Source organism: Chamaea fasciata, unplaced genomic scaffold (genome assembly GCF_029207755.1).
Source record: "Chamaea fasciata isolate MVZ Bird 193981 ecotype frontalis unplaced genomic scaffold, bChaFas1.0.hap1 SCAF_3, whole genome shotgun sequence".
NCBI lineage: Eukaryota > Metazoa > Chordata > Aves > Passeriformes > Sylviidae > Chamaea > Chamaea fasciata.
This window is the reverse complement of record NW_027094088.1, coordinates 60,784,721-60,804,400: the sequence shown is the minus strand read 5'-3', so window position 1 is coordinate 60,804,400 and position 19,680 is coordinate 60,784,721. Positions and strand designations below refer to the sequence as shown.

Sequence of the window (19,680 nt, the reverse complement as noted above, 5' to 3'; positions counted from 1 at the left end):
AGAGGGGCTGAAACATTCGATAATATGTAGTCTGCTTACATATGTTTGAGTAACCAATACTCAGTCATCAGCAAAGAGCAAGCAATACCAGTCAGCAGATATGGGACCTCTGATTTAATGTTCAGGTTAAATATTGTGGCATCTTAATGGTATTGAATGTGGTTTTCTTTCTTGTTTACTCAACAAAGCAGATGTTAAACAGAAGTGTCAAATAATGCAATATATTTTGTGATGTCTTCGACAGTAAAGGGTTCTGGAAGTCCACCCTGATCAAGAATCTTCATCACTGTGCAGCATGGAGTATATTCCCAGTCCTTTCCAAACTGCTGAACTCACACAAAAGTCTCCAGACACTTCCTAAATTGACAGCATTGAAAACCACACACAGGATAGTAATTCTGTTCCCTATGCTTTGAATTCACCTGGCCACAAAAATTGTTTTAACACTGCCTGTAACTAAGTGCTGCTGGGACAGACAGATGTGTGATAACCACATTATTTCTAGAAAGATCATTCCGCCTACAAGGTTCATGCGCAAGCCCTTCCAGCTGGCATCTTTCCAAAAATAGCCTGGTTAGTACACAGCTTCCCACTAGAGCAGAAAGCAGCGTGAGCTCCTGAACTTCAGAGCCATCATCTCCTTAGGCAGCTGACAAAGCATCAGTCTGTATTCGAATAATTTGGCAGCAGTGCCATACTGACTTGCTCTGGAACACATTGGAGTGTTTAGGAAGTGCTACTACACTTGGCAATGCTGCTTCTTGTTTCTAGATGACTATCTGTAGAACTTCACTTAGAGCTCTCAGAGATGACACACCCATAGTTTAATAAACCCTCGTAAAGCTCATGACAATTAAAGGCAAGACTTCTTTTCATTTAGTTGAAAGTGTTCAATTAGACACAGAGAAACATGGTGACACTGATTTCAGGGTCTTAAACTGTTTTCATAAAAGTAAGCACATTTCTGATTTAGATGTTGCTGAATTTCTTCTGCATTCTTTGTGCATCATTCTTTTCTGATAAAAAGCTCTTGTGTACTTCCTGTCTAGGTGCACAGCGAGCGGCCTTACTGCTCAAAATTTTTTGCCTTCTTTCAAGATATCTCAGCATCAGGCAGCTGTTAATGCAAGAATGAATAATTGCAAAGATTACTTCTTCTGTGGTAAGATGTTGCATACTGTCTATGCTGAGATGCTTGCCAATGCAAAGAAAGTGTCATTCTGACTGAAGAGTACTGACAGCATATAAACACAATTCATAATTCCTAGAGACCCCTTTCTCCTTCTTTCTTGAAAACAGTGCTGTCCCTTCAAAGGGCTGCTCCAAAACTGCACTACAGGACATAAGAGCCAAATTCTTGTTGCTCAGAGACTGAACATGTACATGACGTGCCTGTGACAGGTTGTTAGAGGCAGCAGTCTCTGCCTGATCAGCCTCACACACTCTTCAACCCCAGGCATTGCAAGAGGCCATTTCAGCCAATGGTAATTACAATAGCAAATGAAAGTGTACACATGTTGCCTGTGTGAAAAGGGGTTAATGAGACCAGATCTATCAGGAGATGATAGAGTTTACCTTTTCTAAACATTTGTAATTTTACAATGACACAAAGAAAGTAAACACATAAGAAAAGACAAATGAGAGATGGTGAAAGCATAGTAAAAAAAGAGGAGCTGAAATACACCCCTGCACCCAGCAGTATTAGGAAAGGCTACTTTTAAACGCATTATGCCTATTATAAGCGGAATGAAGGATTTTCAATTGCGGTTAAAAATCTAATGGGTTTTGTAAAAACTCTGGATTTCTAGCTTTATGTGTCCGTATTCTCTGCAATGGATGCAAAACACTCAATGCCCACAGTCTGATTCATGAAATAATATTTGTAATAGGTGAAGGGACCTAATAAACCAGGCATCTACTAAAAGAGCATATATGCTAAGATGCTGATCCTTGTAATATATCAACATTCTTCCTCTCATATTTAAATATAAACTAGAATACTCTACCTGAATTCTTACTTCTAAAATTCTCATTCTTTAGGACATCTTTAAGGTTGTTAAAATTTCAATCTTCATGCATGAAAATATTCACATTATAGGTTTTGTGTCTGTATATCTGGAGGTGTCCCTCACTTAACTGTTTTTTTAATAACCATCATCAAATATTCCATCAAGGGATCATGCAATTTTTTATTTACAACCAAAGGTATTACTTATCAGAACTAGCAGATGTGGTTGCTCGGTGAGCTACTGCAATTTCATATACAAAAGAGAAAAATATGCCCTGCTAATGTTCTGTTTCCACCTTTGGAAAGCTCAGCAAGTCAACTGAATTCTCCTCTTTGAGTGAAAAAAGACATTATGCAAAAGACCACGGAAGTTTAAACATATTAAATGCTTTTCCTATGAATGAGTGAAAAAAACCAGATGTGACTTAGGAAACACCTGCATTCTTCTCTATGTTTATATTGCCTCTTGGGCCTCCAGTTCCTATTGTGATGGTACAGCTCAAAGTCATTGTAGGAGCATTGATCCAAACACAAAAACAACAGTGAGAGAAAATTACTTTCAGATACATTTAGCATCTGACATATTCCCTTCATTTGTGTATTAATCGGTAACAGACATTTTTGAGCATCCTGCAACAGGAGGTGATTTGACTTTCACAAATTTCCCTAAGAGCAGAAACATCATCAGGAGCAATTTCAAGGAAATAATTATGGTCTAGACAGATTTATGACTTCTAAAGACCTAATCCAAAGCACATTAATGTCAGTGGAAGGACTCCCATTGACATCAAAGGCCTTTGGATCAATCCCCAACTGCTGTGGGAATGAATTCAGAGCAGTAATAATGGTGGACTAAATGCACACTTGGAGTTGAAATGTTACCACCCAGACCTCTTTATTCCTCAAATCAGATTAAAAAGTCATTTTCTGCTATTTCACAATTACTTCCAGATGCACATCATCTCAAATAGCATTTTCATCCATCTGTATGAACCAAACATGCATAGAGATAGAGAGGTTCAATACTGCCTGAACTAATAACACAAATGAAAACCACAAGGGAAAATAATGTTGGAATTGATGAAGTTCTTGTTTTAAATGTGGACTGAGAAACCCTGGACTTCATTTATTCCCTCTAACTACTTTGTGATAGAGCTGCCAGGCCCACCACTTCTTTATTTACTGCCACAGTAGATTTCTTCTAATTAAATTTTCAATATTTTTCTCTAGCCCACTAAGCAAAACAAAAAAATACAGATAAATCACTGTTAGCCTCAAACTTGGCAGCCTGAAAACTGTCACAAATGTCAGCTTCATATACTCTGCTTAATAACAGCTCTGCTGTCCCTTCTGTCCTCTTAAATGTCTATTTACATGCTAAATAATTTGATGCATCACTCTTCTCTGACCATGTTAATCCAGTTTCACTCCCTTAGCAGTCAGTAACATTTTAGACTGTAAAATGAAATGCTGATGTCGTGTGTGAGTGGAAACCCATTCAAAGTTTTACACAGTCAAACTCAACTCCAGGATACAACTGATCAGTCATCAACATAATCAATTACTCTGAAGTGGATGCACCTTCTATTTACTTGAGTTTATCAATGCTTTGGTTAGGCAAATTTTGTTATCATGTATTCATTCTGACATGTGCATGTTACGAACTACTCAATGGTCTCAAGTTTTGCCAGGAGGTGTAAATTAGATATTAGGAAAAATTTCTTTATGGAAAGGGCAGTAAACCACTGGAACAGGCTGCCCAGGGAAGTGGTGGAATCACCATCCCTGGAAGCATCCAAAAAACACACGGATATGGCAGCTGTGGACATGGTTTGGTGGGGAACATGGTGGCTAGGTTGACAGTTGGGCTTGGTGATCTTAGGAGCCTTTTCTAATCTTAACAATTCTATGATTTCACAGTTGAAATCTGCCTTACTAAGCTAGTATTAGGAAGTTTAAGACTTTCTTTAGAAAATTATATATAACAGATATCTTTTTATAAAATAACACATATTTCCTAACTCCTCCTTTCCATTCCTATTGAATATCTGACCTGTTGTCTCAGCCTCTGTACTCTTCTCTGCTCTTCAGAAAATAAGATTTTTTTGAAATCCTTCTTCAGTTACTATGTGTGGGAAACCAGATTATTAGTGACTGGCTAATCCTACTATCTAGATTCAAAAATTAACAAGGTAGACAAAAATTCAATGTTGTTGGAAAAAAACATACACTCATCATTGTTTACTAACAATTTCTGGATGAAAAGGGGATTCAGTTTAACACAGGAAGGCAGTATCAGCTAAAAGTATCCAAGGAATTAAAGTTGTTCATAGTTAATTTTCTGGGCTATATCTGTAACTGGAAATGGTGCTTTGGGTGTATTGTACTCACCACCTGTGATACAAGGAGTTATTTTTAACACTGTGTCAATTTGATTTCCTCAAGAATCAAAGCTTATGTGAACAGACTGTGTACATGTCTGTAACTTTTCATACTCTCTCATCACATCTAATAACTTGGCCTGGCCAATTCACTCCATTGTGCAGAAGGGCAAAAGTCAATCATTAAGCTCTCACAAGTGCCGTGGAAGTAAGGTGTCTAGAAAAAGGGGGAATCCTACTGTGAGTCTAATTAAGGGCCATCAAAGAATCACTGGCACTCATCCTTCAGCTACAAGCACACAGGAACTGCTCAGGAGGCTACTTTTTAAACAGGTGCTGCTCCAGCATTTTCTACCATGAAAAATTAACTCAGTGTATTTCAATACACCAGACACTAGTATGTCTCTCTGTTTACTCAAAAGCATTTTTTCAAGGCACACCAAGAAGGAGCAGCAACATACTTTAGTCATGATTTGGCACCATCTTTTAGATGACTTGACACTTCAGAGCATTTGTTATCAGAATCACATAACAATATTGTTATTGTTATATGAGTGCGCTGCACCTGGAATACACAGACTAAAAAAGTACAAGTTCTTCAATTTCAATTTGTTGGCTTTCATTAGTTTAACACCAGTAAACAAAGTATTCCATCAATTTCCAAAGGTAGAAGGGAACCTTGGGAATCATGTGTGAGAAACCCATAATGCATTAAAATATATGTAAATGCTATAGTGCTAGGGAATTGTCAAAAAAGTTAGGGATTAATTTCTCCAGCACCAAAACATGATTTTACTGTCATATTTTTTCCATCTTTATGTCGTATTGGTGTGAATATGCACAGTAGATAAACCAGATCCCTGAACAAGATAGAAATAAGAAAGTAACTTTGCTGGTAATACTGAACTTCATTACCAGGGAAATTTTGTCTTAACATGCACCTTTTATGTTCTTCCTCCCTGCTCCCTTCCACCACAGCTTTTTAAAATTTTTAATATCTTTTCAAGACATTCAAGGCAAAATTCAGTTTTGCCACCCATAGGCTACTTTAGGTCACAGGAGATGACACAAACCTACACACTATATTCATAACGGAATACATAGTTTAGACAATTTCCCAGATTTCAAACAGGTATGTTGACTTTACTGGAGTGCATTAGGTAAGGTGAGACAGTCACTTTTTCCCTATGAAAATATTACAAATGCAACCAGATATCTCCTATGCCAACATTTCAATGTGATCTTACACACTACAAAAAAACCCAAACGAACTAATCAGGGTAAATAGATGAGCATATACATAAATCAGCACATTAAGTATACTTTTCTTCGAGTACAACATAACATGGTGATACTACTATGATGAAAACATGGGGGAAAAAAATCAGTATGTACTTTTAAAAAATACTTTAGAGCACCAGTATAACTCATTTGAGAAATATGAACGTACATGAATCTGAAGTGACGACTCCTTATTAAATGTATTCCTGCAGAGGAAGAGAAAACATTTGCTCCTAATGTTGCCTCCCCCTGCAATTCACATCCAGTGATTAAATTAAGTCAGAGAAAGCATTTCAGTTTTTACATCCACTTTCAAGGAATTAAGCACTGATATATAAGGCAATGCAGTTACTTCAGGAAAACTTGTCTCCAATCAGAGTGGCCAAGGCAATATATAAGGCACAAAAGTAAGAAACCTCATACTTATTTTGCCTTTCTTTCAGACTACAGCAGTCAGGGGGAATGTGACTGCTGCAGCAGAGGAATGTGCACAAGCAACCACCAAGAGGTCTCTTGCTACCACGAACATTGCTTTGAGATTGGGGAAATGTGTGTGGCTAAACAAAAAATAATTTCCTCTTATGACAGGTGAATTCCCTTCCTGTTTTATTATTACTGTCCAGAAAATTTATGATGAGAGAGACTGTTGCTTTCCTCTTCCACAGTCCTGCAATATTTTAAGTTATTTCTGAGCCTTTCAAAGCTCTCCCTCGACCCAAATACTAGCAATACATGCTTGTGGTACACAAATATTTGTTTATGCAAATATATTTTAATTCAAACATTTAATCTTGCCAGGTAAACACAAGAAAAATAATGCTGATATACTTTTTACAGAAGACTTAGCTCATGGTTTTAATTTCCTGTTTATATTAGCTTACCTCACTTGATGAAAATACTAACACATCTTAAGATTTTTTTTTTCTGATTTCTCAAGAAAACATTTGCTTGCTACCATCTCATTAGAGGCATCAGCTTTTCATTTGAACAAGATTTAAACTGAAGGAAGTTATTGAAAAAATGGGGCTGATGTGCTTCTGCAGTACTTTAATACCTGGTTGCTCATATCTAAAGTTGGTTTTATGCTGAATATCAATATGTAATTAGAAAGAGACAACGTAAGTGCTGGGCCTCTGCAGAAGACTCTTTGGGCATTTGTAAGCTCCTTGATTATTTATGCTGCCAGAGCCTATCAAACAACTCTCATGTCGGCACGATGAAGCCACTAAAACGAATGGCTATAAATACAGTCAAAGCAAGAGATAACAATAAGCAAGACAACTAAGTCATCATTTGAAGATGAAATGGCATTTTTGAGTGAGCAGTATGTGATTAACCTGTTGTATATGGGGTCAACATGATTTATTCTCACAGCTATGCAGTCAGCCTTAGTCCTGGAGCTCACTTGCTGTCAGAGACAAGCCTTTCTCAAATCAACCCTCCCCTATGTCTCGCTAACACTTGGAGCTCTTACTTAGCAAAATTAACTGTCATGTCCTACATTTAAATTATTTCCATCCCTGCTTGAAAATAATTGTTAGTCTAACAGACAGTTTACCCATGTGCACTTTTTTCTCTCCTGTCCATCTTTCTGCTGCCTGCAACGCTTCGGCACTCTAGAAATAGATCTTGAAAACTATTGACAGAAAGGACGAAAAAGAGGTGTCCTTATTTTGTCTAAATTCTGAGTACTGCTAGAACAATACTGTCTTTGCTCAATACCAAAGAATAAAAAGCAGCAGACCATTACATTTTAACACAATCAAATGGTTTAAAACAGAGGAATAGTACTTTGCTTTGTACTTTTAATAATAGGACCAAAATTCATTTAAAAAGCTACTTTGTGTGTGTGGACGAACCTCTTACCTTTTGTAGCTATTCGAACACACTGAGTTTTGGTTTCCTGTTAAGGAAAGAAAAGTAAAGAAAACAGTCAGATCAAGGATTTTTATTTTGCCCTCCCCACTCCATAAATTCATTTTACATCTACTGATCAACTGGTACTACCCAATGAGTTGCTCAGGGCTTTGGGCTTCACAGAGGTGAAGGATAGGGAATTTTGTCTTGGTTGGACTGCACTGGCCAAGATAACAATGAGGAGGACAGCGCAAATACAGCAAAATTTTAGGTTATTCAAATAAAATGGAAATCAGGCCATTAGAATGCAAAAGGAGGGTGCAGCAGGTGGAAAAAGGAGGAGTGGTGCTCCTATTTATGTCATAGCACAAAAATCCTGAGCTTGTGTTGACCTAAAACAGCACTATGCAGCAAAGAAGATACATTCGCTCAGCACTGTCTCCAAAATTATGTCTTGCTACATCCTGACACTTTTAAAGAGTCACCTGAAGCACATGAGCAGCACACACCCTCACCTTCTGGGTGTGGAATAATCACAGATGCAGCTCAGATAACCCTCCTCATTTGACACAGTTAATCTACAGCCTATACAATCCGCCCAGGAGACAGTGATTTGACAGCAATGTGCTTCAGAAGATGTTGCACATGTAAAGACAATTTGCATGTAATTTACCATGTCCCTTTGCTCTCAGAAGTTTGGTCAGCAATTAAAACAAATGAACAGAAAAGTGACTTGGTTATGCACAGTTTGGACAACTTGAACAGACAAGGGTCAATCATAAATGGGGTTTCTGACCTTACTTTACAATGTGCAGCCATTTTAAAGGCAAACATACTGAAATAGCATAAAGTTGTAAGAGACGATGCAGCTGCTGTGGTATTAGATCACATTAAACAATATTAGCATGTAATTTGAAAATATAATAATGAGAGCTTCACTGTATAAAAAATGCTCACTCTAGTCCTCCATCCCTCAGCATTCCACGCCCGAATACATCTTCTCTTGAAGATTCAAAAGCAACAGGTAAAAAACATTGATGCCAGTTTGTAAACACAAAGCTCTTGTAAAGAGCTAGCAAAATTCTAAGTTGAGGTACTGTAAGTGTTCAATACAGACAATTTTTCAAACAAAATGAAGGCCCTGCAAAGTTTATTAGCATAATCTTACCTATTCTCCCTAGGTACTGGACTTACTTGTCTGTTTCTGTTCAATATGTCTGCAAGGAGCACAGAGTAGCCTCCTCTCAACCCTACCATGTACTTCAGAGCCTACTTTACTTCCCTCTGCCTATTTTGGTGATTCCGCTGGTCTACAGCAAAGCATCTGTTTAAATATTATGCAGTTCAGAGGTTATCTTACAACCACTAGATCTCTGTCCTGGCAGAATGCAGTGCAGTTCCCATAAATTCCTGTAGGAACAAAAATTCAATCCAAAGTTTCAAACATAACAAAGAAATCTGTTTTAGGATTAAAACCTCTCACAAATTGAAATCAAGTTTAAGCATAAAATACTGTGTTCTTCTATAATTTTCTAGTTATCTGTCAAAATGTAAAAGCCAAAATAGGTATCTATGTTTTTATTTAGCAGGTGAGGTAAATATGGATGGGTACCTAGCAGTCACCTTTTATTTTGCTTTGTTTACTTCATACAGGTCTTTAAATAAGAACTTAAAAGAGGGAATGGCCTACTGAATCAGAAAAAAAAAAATCCAGTTTTCAAACACCTTTGTACCCATTCTGACTTGATGCATATCCAATTTTCACGATCATAGGGTGTTCTAGGGTGACTTTGTGATGCTTGTATCCCCAATTGTCTGTTCTGTTTATGCTGGATATTAAGTTCTGCACCCTTTAGACTGGCTCCAAGAGTGAAGGCGGGAGAAGAAGCACGCAATTTGTTTGCAGAAACTGCCCTCACTCCTCTGCATATCCTCTCACAGACTGTGTTGCCTGCAGCACGGACAGCGGGACAGAGATCTCCTCTGCTTTTAGTTAGTTTTTAGCTAGCTGAGACAGAGAAGTTCCCCGGACTGTGGCTTTTTCTTGGAACTGATCAGCCTGCTCAGGACTGAAAACCCAGCAGAGCACCGGGAGCTCACACCTGTGGCTCACCAGGGCTGGGATGTGGCATTTTCCAGCACAGGAGGGACTGATAAGGGACTGAGTGAGCCAAGCTACACCCCACAACAAGGACTTTCTGAATTTGCCATCTCTTCAGAACAGTGAGAGGTTCCATTGTTTAATATTACTCATTTTTTATGCTTGTGAATACTTTGCTTGTTAAATAAACAGGTTTTTCCACTTTTCTCCAAGGAAATCTTTTCCCGAACCATCTGGGGGAGGGGCCATCTGAATCTGCTTTCTAGAGGGACCCCTTTGGAAGTTTCCTCCCCAGTTTGCCCTAAAGCAGGACATAGTTAAAGATTGAGATTTTTTTCAAAAGACTCCAAGGCAAGACTGCCTGTTGGCAAGAATTTGTCAAGTCACCAGAGGGACCCAAGCATAAGGAAGGGCAACTGCTTCTTCTCCTTTCCAATGCTTCTAGTGGATATCAGTGATTATCAGTCTAGTTCCTGCCTGAACTGCCTAGACATTGTAGTTTTCTAATCTATACATCCAAATATTAAATTTTAAATATCTAAGATTCCCTGTCCACCATATTTTCCCTTCCCACCAATCCTTTACCTCTCCCTCATTTTTCATTTACAAGAGGAGAAACCATTTGAGAGCAACAGCCTAGGGCTTGCAGAGCCACAGTTGTTCTTTGCACCTGGAACCTCAGAATTTCTCTCCCTGACACTTTTTCTCCTTCTATATGCATACAGAGCCAGTAGCTGTACTCAGCAGCAGAGTTAAAAAGAAACACCAAAGAGGTAATGAAGGTGAATGATAGCCATAACTCTACTGCAGAGCAGTGCTGCAAGCCTGATGAACACCTTCTCAGAAAGGCTCTCAAACTCATGGTGGGCCAGGGGTTACTGTTGCTCCAGAAAATTTTTACCTTTTATTTGATGTCCAGTGTGAGAGTCTTAAAAAGTTTGCAATGTTTTACTAGCCCACATTCTCATTGCCCTGCAGTAATTTAATCTTCTGAAGAGTGCAGGTACTGAGAACTGGGGAAAATACTCTGGATGTTATTTACTGAGGAGACAGAGTCACAGTCCTGAAACTACTTCCCTCAGACAATTACTATGAGATGCATTAAACTCTCATCTAGTAGCAGTTACTATGAACCGAGGCTGATGTGAAATGTGAATGGCACACTGCCATGCTGTGACAGCACTGAGGGGATTTCAGCCACTGCCAACACCTCCCACATCCAATTCCGACAGTCCTAACTGTCACCACAGGCATGTCTTTGACTCCTTCCAGGAGAAAGGTGTTGTCAGCACTTGCCTTCTCGACGCTGCTCATGGCCTGGAAATAGATGTTGTAGCCTTTCCGAGGAGCCAGCGGCGGGTTCCAGAAGCCTTGGTATGTCCTGTTGTCACCCACAGTAAAGGGGGCTGGCTCTGGCAGGTTTCCTGGGGGCAGCTGAGCAGCAAAGTAATATGGTGACCCTCCACTAAGAGCAGTCTGATAGGTGACAGGGATTTGGTAGCACTCCATGGCACCAGTTTCTCGCTTTGTTCGGTGTGGGTGCAGCTCTTCAACAACAATCTGGTAGGCACTGGTGAGACAGAGGAAAAAAGGACAAGACAGGAGATGGATGCAGAGAAGAAACAAAGGCTGGAAAGCAAAGCTATTTATTTCAGCGGTTGGAAAGAAGCAGCATCCTTTTTTTTTTTTTTTTTTTAAATGAAAAACAACAATACAAATCCATACACGACCTCTTATTATTACTTTCTCTTAAACCTTTTTTTCTTTTGAAGAAACACAGGAACAACTGTGTTAAACTACAGCAGATTAAACTCTTGGCTGATCAGAAGCAATCTGAAGTTAGTATTTTCCTTTGAAACAGTATTAGAGAAAGTTGAGCTTCAAGACCCAACATAATGACTGCCTCCAGGCTGTGCTTGAAGCACCAATTTGCAGTTGTCATATCATTAGAGACAATGTGCTGACAGGCCTCTCCACCTCTTGACCTTGCTGTGGCTTCTATCTTGTCTCAGAGCTATGCAGATCTAAAGTACAAGTGACATGCTGTAATACAAGCACAGATGGACAGAAATCTGCCCATTCCACTGAAATAGACTGCCTCATTCCTTTACAGTTGCCAATGATAAAATGTTACGAATTGCTGAAGCAGAGAGTATTCAGCCCATCAAAACACCATCTCAACCTCCCAAGACCTCTGTTAAAATGGATTATGGCTTGGACACTTTTCAAAATCACCTGCCCAAAATAGAACAGGTAATTATAATTCTTCTTCCTCCTTTAGGGGAACTACCTAACTGCAGGATGTTACCAACTCAATATCAGCTTCCTCTGCTTTTCAGAAGTACGTACTGAGAGCAGAAGGCAATCCTTCATTTTATAAGGAAAAAAAAAAAAAAAGGTTTAGGGGTTTTAAGGCATACAGACAAGAAACCTGAAGCTTTTGAAATAAACTGGCAGACTTGTCTATCTTGGGTTTGTTATAAAGCTTTCTAAAGCTAAAAGGTAAAATTGAAGCAAGTTCTTGAAGTGTCACTGCATTGCTGCAAGGACTCTGAAAGGGAAAGACAGTCCTCTTCTTTTCGGAACTTATGGGGCAGCATTAAATTATTTTGTCAATTTTCTCTGCTACTGCTGCCCAGAAAACCCAATAACTGCAGTGGCAGAGATAAAGTATGATACTGGAGAATGGAAGAAAGAGGAGAAGAAATAAAATGGGAAATTAGTTTCATGTCTTTCTTAGGCTGAAAGAAAATGTTAGCATCCCCTTTTCCTAGCATGTAAAAATTAAGCAGGAATACCTCTTTCTCCCATTTCAATGTGCCCAAGAAGAATACACAAAGTCATGTCAGTTTTGAAAATCCAGGTAGAAAGAAGAATGTTAAAAGAACAAAAAGCTAGACCTGGGGATATCTATTTCTCATAAACTGACCATGAACTGAGCCTAGTTATACATCACCTTCTGTGGTAAATTCTATGTATTAACCATGTCCAGTTAATGGGGACTGTACCAAAAAGTCACTCACACAAAACTTCTGTATATCCAGCATATTTCTTTATGCTTCAAAATAAATGTACTAGCAAAAAACCCTAGAAACACTGATACTTTAAAAATTTGACAGGATGAAAAATATTTTAAAAAATTTTATTTATAATGTTCCAAGGTAAGAAATGACTACTGGCATTCATTCCCTCCTTGACCTGGCCCTGGACCCAGGCAGGGTAAAAACAGTTTCAGAATTGGGCAGAGAACCAACTGGAGAGCGCTGGGACACCATGTCTCCGCTGCCTGAATTCTGCAATCTTCTCTCATCAGCTGCCAGTGGTCTGGGACAGACACAAATTCTGCTTTTAGAATTGACAGAAGAGCAGGAAACTTGTCTGTGACACCCTGGGAGCTTCAAAGGAGAAAGCCAGCAGGGACAGAGGAAGGACATTGCAATGCCTGCACGTGACAGAGGCAAGGGTCCCCTGGGACAGCCTGGTTTGTCACACAGCTCTGAAAATAAGACACGCCACAGTTACCAAATCAACCCCTCTTTCCTTCTCTATTTTGTAGAATCAGGGATAAATGGGGTGTCTTCATTTTGAGGCATATCTCCTTTTTAAGGGTCAAGTTTCTTTGGAGACCAAAACAAAAAATCAAAGATGAAGGGCATCAGAACCAAACTAGTTAAAAGCCTCTTTTTATAGCATTTTTTAAAAGAACACTAATTTTTGAATGGGATATTAAAGGTATGGCAAAATTTTAAGCATGAGACCACAATAAAATGTAAACGTTCTGAAAAATTTTCAAATAAATTAATTTATATAAAATATATTCCAAAAATGCTTTTTGGACCATCACATATTAAAAGCTACAACATGTGGAAAATAAGACATAGATATACATATTATGGTAATCTACACTTACACAACAGAAAAAAAAATAGCAAATGACAAACTGTTTTAAGTCTTAACCAAAGCTTCAGTTTTAATTTTTTTTTAATGTATTTTCACAAAGTATATTTAAATAAAAGATTTGCCTATTCTCTTCAGATAGGTGATCTGGCACTATTTTTCATGCAGCATTATAGGCTAACATGACATGGAGGAATACAGTCATTTACCCCTGGGCCCTTTGTGATACCATCTGTTTAAACCCATTCACTAAACACTGCAGTGGCTCCAGAGCAGCACTGTTACTCTATGTACACATAACAATGTTCAGAAAGGACACCCTGCTGTAACGTGACAAAAGAAGTCAAAGCTAAATTGGCAACTTGAAAAGTGGGGTGCTCACTGGCTGCAAATGTGTTTTGATATCAGGTATTAGTGAACATTTAACTATGTACTCTGCCTATCGCTCTGTCTTTACATATAACTAATCCTAGCTTCAATTATCTTAGGTTGTCTATACTTTTTTTTTTTTTTTTTTTTTTTTTTTTTTTTTTTTTTTTTTGTTCTGGTGAGAATTCAATTATTGAGAGAGCTGTTTTGTGACAGAAGCTGAGGGAATTCCTACAATAGCATTTTTTCCTAGTTTTTCCATACAGCAAAGAAGGATTAAAATAGGGAAATAAAGAGAGAGGACTGGAAAGCTTAGAAGACAATATTCCTTTTTCTTGATAACTAAAATAAATTCTGAGCTATTCTGAAGAGTAATAAAAGTTTCAGAACCTGCTACATAAAGTCATCAGGACCATAAAGGCCAAAAAGTTGTCTGAGACAGCCAGGTAAGCAGAGAAATTTTGAAGATACAGCAGCTGAAGTGCTCCTCAGCTGAAATTTTCAATGAAGAAATTATTTCTAATGACAAAACCTTTGTTGTAGTTGTTGTCATTGTTGTTTTTGTTAACTTAGGAAAACCTGTACAGTACCTCGTTACTGACCAAGACCAAAGAGGTGAAGGATGTCTCTGACAATGGACCTTGCTTTTTATCCCTCCGTAAAAATTCAGGCTCCCAAAGCGATATGGCAATGGTGAATGTTGTTTGTACTTTAGCCCTATTCTCACTAGACTTCAAATACCTGCTAGACATTTCCTTCTATGTGTCTAGTGGAGATACATCTTCCTCTCCTTTGACAAGCACCAGACTGACTGACAAGCCCATTTCAACCCCAGCTCTTGGAATTCTATTTGAAAATGATTGTTTTAGTTGCCCCCTGCCATGGTCCCCTTAATTAATCTTGCTGCAAAATGAAAACAAGATAATTCTTCATAAAGAAGTACAAGAAAAGCACTTTAACCATCAAATAGAATAAATTTAATCATTAAAAATTACTCTGATTCTGATGTACACTCTTTGAAATCCTCATCTGCAGCAGAATTTGAAAACAAAAGATTTTTGGTACTCAGTTAGGAACCTTCAGAAAAACTACAGCAACAAATCACATCTTCAAATGAATCACCGAAGCACCATTGATTCTACTGACTGGAATCTCATCCACAAGATTGATGGTGAAACAATACACGCTTCAAAGTGAGCCTGAGCCATCCAGCTTTGTCTTCCTTTGCATTTCTAGTTTGTAATTTTGTTTTAAAACTCCAGAAGGCCATAAAGAATGCTAGGGATTGCACAATAAAATCTGACAGTGAAGGTATGACTAGAGTCATGTTTAAACTGACAACTAGGGCAGCCAGGCAGTGTCTTAAGGTTATACTGCACATAGATTATACTTAAGATAAGGAACATCTGTTTGCTGAGGGGCTGTGCTGGTGGGGAGACTATGATGGAAATCTAATCATAGCATAACTCCATTAGTAAAAGCAAAAGAGTATCAGAATAAACTTTTTTCCTTTTCTATTTTTTTTTTCATTTTCCTATTTATTTTTTTTTTAATATGAACCTACTGATATTAAATGAAATTACTATCTACAGCTCCAGAGATTACAGGACTGGGTAGAAACAAAACTTTTCAAAAAGTCAGCTGTATTCTTCAGGGTCAGGCTAAAGAACAGCATCTGAGTCCCTTCTACTCCATCCCAGCTGCAGGCACAGTGATCCATTTTTTCCCCACCTACCTAGTAACACTCATCATGGCAGTAAGCCAGCTTCTAGAGGAAACAAAACTGCAATGTGGATGGAGAGAAGCTTCACTAAAATGTATCATAAAGTTTAGCAAAATGCATTGAATCAATTCAGAATTTCAGTGTGCTACATTTATCTCCCCATTAAAAAGCTGCTGAAAAGTACCTGACTGCAATATGCATAACTTCAGAAGAGGCAATAACACCATGTCTTCTGCATTCCCCCGGAGAATGCTTCTCATTCCAAGTAAGGAATGAAACACATGGTTGATTTTAAGAATAAAGCCCAAGTCTCCAGTTATGGTAAAGGACTTCTATCCTTGACCTCTTGATGTTAGAAACTTGATGTTAGGTTTTAGAAATTAACTTAAGTGGAGAGGGAAGATGACAGAAAGGAAGAAAGAAGTATGCTTTTTTGAGAACACAGTCAAACAACAGTTATTAATACTCTATGAAACTATCACTATCAAACTGTCTATTAACATTTGGTACATAGATCCTTTCTGCCATCTTCATAGGCCACAGGGACAAGCTCAAGCCATTGAACTGAGGATGCTGTGAGGAAAGCTGACAGAATAAACGTGAGTTTGTGTGTTGCTGGCTTACTCTGCAGCTGGTACAGAGCAGAGAAACCAGAACTTCTTGAGCTAGGTTGAGTAATTTTTTAGCCCCAAGAGTAATTCTCTAGCCACATCCCATCATGCTACCAGCTCACAAAAGAACCATCCCTCCAGGAGAGAAACCCAGGACCCGAGATTGACCCCCTGAAGATGTGTGGTGGGATTGAAGGTGGAAGCCTGCTGTTGTCAGCACAGGAATGCCCTGGAGCAGCTGCTGTAAAGAAGATGTGCACCATTGCCATCAGTAGATCCCAGTGGTGTCTGGCAGGCACGCTCTGGGCAAGAACTCGCCTCAGCTCCCTCAGGTGGCCAGACACAAGACTGAAAGGATGTGGCATGGATTACATGAGAGACAGATATCACGTTTCCCAAACAAGGACAGCTTTCATTAGGGCCAGCAGCAGGACACTTCAAGTTTTTAAAAGCACCTACAAAGGCATATAGTGAAGTAAGGTTAAGCACCTGCAGATCTGGGAGTGTTTTCAGACCACAAGTCTGGTTTCCATGGCATTAATTAAAAAAAATCCCTATTTTAAGAATCCAAGTTCTGTACTGAAAGCAGTCCTGTTCCCCAAAAAACCTAGGTTTGCCCCAGGGTAATTTCTCAGAAACGAATGATACGTGGGATTACAATTTAAAATATAACACATCAAAATCTCCTGTAAGGGAGATGAATTTATATTACCTTCTGACAGAATATAAATAAATAACTTGATAATATTAATCGTAAGAGTGATTATATGATAAGCACATTAAAAAGCATATAGGTATGTGACTCATTCCCCACAACATTCATGTAAAACATATATTCCTCTTAATGGAAATAGACTTAAGGAACAGTTAATTTTCCTCTGCTTTTAGGGCTTGGGCACATGACTTGACATCAACTGAGCCTTGATAGCGGACTTAATGTAACACAGAATGAAATGCATTAGCCCGCGTTTCTCTAGAATGTCACAAGGGTAATAGCATGAAAACCTGATGCTCAGCAGCTAATTAACCCCCAATTAGTCAACCCTGCCCCTGAATATTGCTGATGCAGCCACATCAGTAAAACACAAATGGAATCAAATAATATCATAAAATTTTTACACTAACAAGTAGAAGCAAAGAGCAGGATGTGGACTAATCTTTGCAAACAAAATTAAATTATCTCTCAACAGAGAGCAGAAAGGGAAAGACCCCTCAAAGTTAACATAAATGAAATATTTTAATATGATTAGAGGACACGCCAAATAAAATTTAATAGCTTGCTACATGACTTCTAGTAAGAAGCACTCTCAGAAGAAAAAGGTCAAATAGTTTGTATTCATCACTGTTATTCTCCCATTTCCCCATAGCTTACAATTTTCCAATCATACACATATGCTATAGAGTAGCTGACTTTGAAGCACTGGAGAAGAAGTGTTATTTTCAAATCTACCTTCCAACAAACACCTTTCAGCTTCATATTTCAGAGGCACTCTGAGAAAGTAAAATAAAATTATAATGGTTAGAAGGTGGTTCTGGGGACTTTATATCAAACAGGTCAGGTAGTTGAATGATTCAGGTCATGACTATCTTTTAAAAAATACCCTGCCAAATGCAGAACTTTTTTAATTACACATCTATTTGCAAGCTAGGTGTAGGTAAGAAAAAAAATAGTGATGTTAAATGAATATCACTCAGAAATGGACAGCTCTATGTATGCTGACACAACAAATATTGAACTAAAAAATGAACCCTGCTTGATTGTTTTTTTTAAAATCTATCTATCTATCTATTTTTTTTTATTATTATTTTTTTTTTACCTGATAGGTGCACCCTTGGCCTGTGCAGGTCTCAAGAGTACAGTTATTGTAGTAGCAGTTTCGTTGAGAGACGCATCGACTCCTTCATAGTCTGGTAAAGTGGGAGCTGATTAATGTTGAGAGGGAAGGAAAAGAACAAGAAACAAATTAGTGAAAACATTTTGAATTTATATGAGGTTGTGGCTGTTACGAATACAGAACAAAGCCACAATCTTTATCAGCCATGTGAGTATTTTTTAACAGATTTTTCAGTAAGGCACAATCTTTTACTATGGCATGAATGGGACTCAATGAACAATTGATAACTCTATCCCTAAACACTTCTCAACATGACACCTCTCAACCTGAAACAGTTTTATTGAAGAAGGACAGAAATAGAGGGATGATGTGACTGACAAGAAACCCTAAACTACAGAAAAACCCCACATTTTGGCCTCAATCTTTTTAACCTGCAAATAACCACAGTCACCATATCAAAGACCCAGCTTCTACCATCCTCCTCCAACAATTTTAAAACCTTTCATATTTCCTCTTGAACATCATGGGAAACAATGCTAATGCTAACCAGTGTGCAGGAAAAATGGACTTATATAAACATAGATCTGTGGACTAGAACTGGATCAGGCAATCTATTCCCACGCCCATTCCTATCAACAGAAGACCAAGCTGCTCATTAGTCAGCTTCAAAACCACTATGAAAGAACAAAATCAAAGTCAAAACCAGAAGTAGTCCAGGAACTGATTCACTAATGGACTGTCAGACTGTCATGCCTCCATGGCAGCAATATTATATATGTTGTGGGTGGGATGGCTGGTGTTGGTCATTACTTCAACCATCCAGCTTTAATCAGCTGCCTGTTACAGTCCTCACTGTAATACTGTTGCTGACTTCAGCCCTAGTGCAAGGAAGGAAACAGGATTTTTTGTGAATCAGAAAATAATATATTCCTAATAATTATTAATTTTTCATAAGTTTGAAAGCTATATGCATGTTTGTGGGTTTTTTTATTAATATCTGGCTATGTCACTATAAAATCATTAATGAAGCCTGTATATTTCAAAATGAACTTTCACAAGAAGATGTTTCCTAGCAGGACATCAATCATTTAAGTCATAATAATTTCACAATACTAAATCAATAGATAGAAGAGCTCTGAAAGATTAAAAGTTTTGCTTCATTACCCCTAGATCCTAGACGAATGCAAAACCTGCTCTTATTTCAGGAAATATTATTTTATAGAATTAATGTTCATTTAATGTTAAATATTAAAATTACTGCTTACACCATGTTCTCTAGAATCACAGTAACCACTTGTAAGCTTAGTTAAAAGGAATAATTTCACCCCTCATTAAACTAAAGTTAGCATTTTCTGAAACATGCATTGCTCCATATAAAGTACCAGTCATGCAGAGTAGAACTAGACAACACTTTAGCGTAAAGCAAGATAGAAAGAAGAACAGGCTGAAGTTCCAATACAATGGGTGTCACAGCCTGCCTTTGAGCTTTCCTAGCAATAACCATGTCTTACCAACTAACAAGATACATACTCTGTCAAGAAAGTTGTGCTATACTGGATCCTGGAAAAAATTCCCAAAATTTCTCTGTGGAAGAAGAGGGCACGGCTGAAGAAGCCT

At 38.2% G+C, this 19,680-nt stretch overlaps 1 protein-coding gene across 5 annotated transcripts in view; it reads right to left on the bottom strand.

Annotated features, from left to right (window-relative positions):
* The window catches only part of PTPRK (protein tyrosine phosphatase receptor type K), a 381,996-nt gene that overhangs the window by 61,337 nt on the left and 300,979 nt on the right, over positions 1-19,680 (bottom strand). For all 5 annotated transcript variants that reach the window (XM_066179209.1, XM_066179211.1, XM_066179210.1 and 2 more), the window contains exons 11-13: positions 18,046-18,151; positions 10,925-11,198; positions 7,537-7,573 (exon numbers count right to left, since the gene is read on the bottom strand). In XM_066179209.1, coding sequence (XP_066035306.1) covers positions 7,537-7,573; positions 10,925-11,198; positions 18,046-18,151 — 417 coding nt within the window. The remainder of the gene's footprint in view (positions 1-7,536; positions 7,574-10,924; positions 11,199-18,045; positions 18,152-19,680) is intronic.